The following is a 5818-nucleotide window of genomic DNA, read 5'->3' on the forward strand; positions in this document are numbered from 1 at the left end:
AAGCTAATTCTAGTGGCTCAGGTATGTCCCTTGAAGACATTGTTAAAAATCTAGCCACTAACACTCTTCAATTCCAACAGAAAACGGAGGCTAGTATTCAAAATTTGGGAGCTCAAATGACACAGCTTGCAACTGCTGTGAGCCGATTGGAATCTCGAGGGAAACTGCCCTCCCAAACGGAAACACCTTCGAAGTTGAATGTGAGTATGATGACCTTGAAGAGTGAGAAGAAAGCTGGTAGAGCAAGAATGAGAAATGTTATTGAAGAGGAGACGTCCGAATTTGCCATTCCACCACCGTTTCCTGAAAGGTTTAGACAACTAAAGAAGGAGTACAAGTTGGAAGCGACTCCCGAGAAGATTGAAGACATATCTCAAACAGTTCAAGAAGCAGATGGTGATGATGAGCAAGAAGCCATTGCGGAGAAAGAAGAGAAAGTTGTTGAAGTAGAAGACACCTTAAGGGTCGTGCGACCAAAGCTACCATCTAAATGCGAGGATCCAGGTGAGTTTTCTATTCCATGTAAGATAGGCGATTTTGGCATTGACAAGGCCATCTTAGACTTAGGCTCRACTRTAAACATCAKGYCATTGTCGATTTTTAACTGTTTGAATATCGGTCCCTTGAAAGTGACCAATTCACTTATCCGATTACCGGATGACCATGATGTACCCCCTAAAGGGATGGTAGAGGATGTTTTGATTCAAGTGAATGGATTAGTGTTCCTTGTAGACTTTTATGTGCTTGACATAGGAGCGGGTAGCCCCGCTATTTATGATGAAATTGTCTTAGGGAGACCATTTATGAACACATCCAAAACCATTATTGATTTAGATGAAGATACCGTTACTATGGAGGTTGAGGATAGAAAAGTTGCATTTATTGCTAATTCTTTAAATGAACACCTTAACGGTATGCCCTATGAGTATTTTGCAGATTTCCTTAATCCTTCCGTGCCACAAGTGTTTGAACAAACCAATCATGAAGGATAAGGCGGAGTTGAAAGGGAAGTGTCTAGCCAAAGACGTTAAAGAAAGGCGCTGATTGGGAGGCAACCCAATTTTATTGCTTTATTTCTTTTCTAGTTTAGTTTTAATTATTTTTAGTTGTATTTTGAGTCGGTGAGTTTGTTTTTTTTCCCAGGTCGGCGTTCTATACCCCCCCAACGTGCACGGAGGCACCCGCCAACACCGAAAACCATGTATTGGGCACACATCTTCAATTCAGGGGAGTTTTCTTTCCATTTTATTTTTATTGCTTATAGATTGTGCCATGACATGCATATATTGAGGACAATATATGGTTTAAGTGTGGGGATAGGAAATGAATTAGTGTGAGGATTTTGCATGATTAAGGGCTCAAATTTTTGCACAAAATTTTGAATTTGGCTTGTTTTTGGGCAATTATTAAGTAAATTGCATGAGTTGATAATTTTCTGCTTGTAATGCCATGAAAACCATAGCATGAATGAYTGTGTSRTTTGCTTGTGTAGTCATGATTAGCACATTTGAGATGACCATTGTGAGTCTTGCTAAATTTTATAGACAAAAATGCACCCGTGAGCTTTTGAGCCATGATTGAACATTGTATTCAATCTTATTTTATTTGATGTGTGCATTGCATCTTCCATGTATATGTMATTCTAGAACTTGCATTTTGACTCTTTGAGGTTGCATTTAGGCGATACTARTTGTGGAAATGAAAAAGGCCATCTTTGATGTTAATTTTAACCATTTAGCCAAAAAGCCAACCCTTACACTAATGTCCTTTTTGATCAACTCTTTTGAGCCTAGTTACCCATTTTCTTGACTTTAACACCACAAGATAACCCTTAAGCCAAACACTTCCCTCACCGGACTTTGGAATGAGACTACATACTCTTAGTTAGGAGTATTTGTTGTTTGATCTTTATACCTTCTACACGATCCTCAACACCTATATAATGATCGGTAGAGGTTTGAAAAAAAAAGAGAAAAAAAGGGAGAAAAAGAAAAAGAAAAAGAAAAGAAAAAATATATATGTTCCATATGTGGGAATGAAAAAAAAATGAATACATGGAGGCCGAACAATGGAAAAAACACAATTGTCTCCATAATGTTTTTAGCGAATAAGAGCTAAGAGATCGAAATTTTTTGTGATCGCGCTTTGACAAGACACGAGACTCATGTTTGAGTTGTAGTTTCCTTTCCAAGGTCCAATTTTAGTCACTTAACCAAAATTTTCCCTACCTTGGCCCTTAACCAAGTTACAACCCTTACCAAAGACCTTTTGATCCACACTTAGTATTGACCATTAGCAATGGAGAATTGAGACTTGATGCAAGCTTATAGTGGTGTATGTGCATGTGAATTGATGCCAAGAGTGAAAACACCTACACCATTGTGTGAATAAGCGAGTGTATTGCATATATCCTTTGTGAGGTGTTTGTGAAATTAGCAAGTGCTCATCTTTGTTTTGTCTTGTGTGTTTATTGTTATTATACCGGTTAAATCGTGCCTTCACGAAATGCTATGTATCTCATTTTATCTATTCTCTCAAAATCAACTTATGGAGTTTGCTTTGTGCTAAATGCTTACTGTTTACCCGAGGACGGTTAATGGTCCAAGTGTGGGGATATTTGATAAGCTTATATTTAAACATGTTTTTATAATGAATCTAGTACATATTTTAATGTTTATATAGCTTATAGAACCCCTTTAATTTAGTTATTGATTGGTTTTTGATGGGTGCAAAAATGATGGATTTTATTACAAACAGAGCATATATTTCGAAACTGTTACAAGGTCAGGCATAGTTTTCTGAAGGAATATGAGGCTGAGCATATATATGAAATGGGTTCTGGACAGGGCATACAAATTCAAATGGCGTAAAAAGGAAGCATATTTTATCAAATGTTTTTAATAAAACCCATCTGCAGCAGCAGTCTAAAAAAAGAAAAAAAACAGAGGAACTTTTCTGGTTTCTTGAAGGAGAAGAACGTGGGTTTCGAAGGAGAAGAACGTGGGATCTTGAGGAAAGGAGAAGACTATAGTTCGTGGGGTTCAAGATGGAAAAGTTGCGTGCGATCGATCGATCGGAGAGGAACATGATTGAAGAGATGGAGGCTGGTTCATTATATATGGAACGAGGGCTGTTGGAGAGCGGGGGCGGACAGGAGGTGGCTGTTCGATTGAAGAAGACAGAGACAGCAAGAGCCGATTGAGTGGACTTCACCATCAATTTCTCATCACTTTTGGTAATTTCTTTAATTTCTTAGTTTGTTAACCCTAGATTAGTCATGTGTGGCTAATCTCTTCATTCCAACGTTAGTCACTTTAGATTTTGATTGTGGTTACTTTGAGACTCCATTGTAATCGTTTGGGATGAAATTATATGTTTGATTTCCATTTTAATGTCAATTTCATTTTGAGTATTGAGTAATCTGGCCAATTTCTTGGTGTTCTTATGAAATACTGTTATTCAAAAGTTGAGATACGTAATCGTCTTTACATTTTGATAAAGTAACAATTAAATCTATTTGGTTTCGTTGAGGTTTCCGAATTAGATTTTTGAAATCTTGCATCCAAAGCCTCATTAAGCMGAGCTTATGAGCTTATGGCTTTGARTTGATGTTTTTCTAGTCCTATAAAGCTAAWTGCAYATTTTTMGACTTKAGAGCTTATTCAAYGTCTTAATTGCGATTAAGATCCGGCTAAAGAGCTTGTTTTAGCCGGTGTTTCTTAAGGAAAAACATAGGTCGTTAGAGCTTATTAACGACTATAATCAACTTGGTTTTATTCATTACGTTTACGTTATTGGAATCGATGATTAGTACCACCGTCTTAATCAAAAGTAACTAATGTTGGGTTTTTATTTATTTGCTTTAAGTTGATTTTAATTATATGCTTAGCTTAATTAATCAAATCCAACCCCCCCCCCCTTCGTATTTACTTTTATTCAGTCAACTTGTACTTGATTAGTTTGGCTATAATAAGTTGAAACCGAGTCTTTGTGGAATCGAACCGACTTACCGCTATTACAATTTTGGTTGTAATTTGCCGTAGTTGGAACTTATTATTTGTTGGACTCGACATCGGTCAACAAGTACACAATAATAATAAAGACAAATTTTACTATAGATTAAACATGATGAGGATCACATTTGGTTCTCAAATTTACCTGTAGTCTATGCATGCCACTATGACTTATGTACCTGATAAGTGGAGTCCTAATATAGAACCCCATGCTTTATACCCTATTACCCAGGGTCCTCCAGTGGTGAAAGCAATGAAAGGCTTTGGACCATCATTTTTCCCATCATTTTTATGTAAATATATGTCAAGTTTATTCCTTGGCTGATCACCAAAGTATAAATTTCTCATATTGTTGTTTTGATAGTGATTCTCAATGTCATCCAAGCATTAGGAATGTTCAGTTCACCATAAATTTAATTTTTGGTAAGAGTTTGCCGCATTAGGTTTGCTTTTGGGTTTCACTGGTCTATAATTTCTTATAGTTTAATCCTTTGTCTACCCCACCTAACTTGAGATAAAAGGCCTTACATCTAAAAAATAGCAATGACTAAAACCATGACATAAATAGATCACAACTTCTTATGTCTTGTGAGAACACGTGAAACCTGATTTTTATCTTTTGAACAAGATCACAACTTCTTATGTCGCTAGCTGCATTAAACTGTAAATAGTAGATTTTCGCATAAATGATATCTGATATTTTTAATCAACTCTTACTTTGATCTGGAACTGAAATACCCCTCTATTATGGTGTTTGTTCATGAGCAAGTACCAGCTGTTGAGCCAAGCATTTCAAGCCAAATCCAATTCAATGAAGACCCAACAAGTGAAAGTAGGGTGTATGGGATTCATCATTTACTTTTACAATTTGATTTAAACATTGGAGATTCAAAAATAAACTTTAGCCTAGACTCAAACAAAATTGAAAACAAAAGCCTAAATTCAAATCAAACCTAAAACCTACCTAAACTAAATTCAAACTTATAACTTGCCTAAAACCTTACTCAATGAAATAATTTCAAGCAAAAAAAATTTAAACTCTACCTGGACTCGGACCAAAATTTCATAAAAATGGTCCAAAATCAAACTCAAAACAAACCACAAAGATGAAACCAAACCAAGAGAGATCGAAAGTATGAAAAAAGAATTATAGGGTTACCGAGAAGTATGAATAAGCGATAGTGGAAAGACCTTTACCTCTGATTTACGCAATGGTCATTTTCTCAGTTGTGTTAAATCCTCCACAAGAACATCAACCTGCAATCCTTCACTTCTCAAGAAAATCAACCTACAGTATGATTCCCCCACTCAGTGCAAAACCCTTTTTCAACTTTATTGGATTTGAATGAGTGAATGATGGAAACTTGCTTTAAAGGAATCGTCATCTTAGGGAGTGAGAGAAATGCCTAAATCGTCGGATTGGGAGGGACGACTTGGCTAAAACGTCGTCTTGGGGGGGGGGAGCGATGGAAGCGGCATCTTAGGGATGGTAGTCGAGTAAAGGGTAGGGTTGAAAAGTAAAGGTAAAGGTAGTATAGATAAGGGTATTTTGGTCATTTAGTATTTGAAGACTTTAAGACTTTTACTAAATTTGCTTAATAAGGTAGTATAGATAGGTATAAACTCAACTTTTGACACAAAACTAGCCCAAAGTACAAGTTGGTTAAACATAGGGTACAAATATGTTATGCATAATTCTACAAAAAATTCACTTAACTCAATTTGTATGAGTTAACAGAACAAGGATATTATAATGGAAATATATCTTTCTATGATTTTTTCCTTTCTTAAAACAAAACCATCAC

General features: G+C 36.1%; 1 protein-coding gene across 1 annotated transcript in view; it reads left to right on the top strand.

The window, feature by feature from the left end:
- Positions 1-992, top strand: part of LOC112504936 — a 1580-nt gene extending 588 nt beyond the window's left edge. Inside the window, exon 2 of the mRNA XM_025108891.1 lies at positions 14-992. Coding sequence (XP_024964659.1) covers positions 14-992 — 979 coding nt within the window. The remainder of the gene's footprint in view (positions 1-13) is intronic.
- The last annotated feature ends 4826 nt before the right edge of the window (positions 993-5818 follow it).

The sequence above is a fragment of the Cynara cardunculus genome, unplaced genomic scaffold (genome assembly GCF_001531365.2).
Source record: "Cynara cardunculus var. scolymus isolate 2C unplaced genomic scaffold, CcrdV1 Un_Scaffold_7436, whole genome shotgun sequence".
NCBI classification, from domain to species: Eukaryota; Viridiplantae; Streptophyta; class Magnoliopsida; order Asterales; family Asteraceae; genus Cynara; species Cynara cardunculus.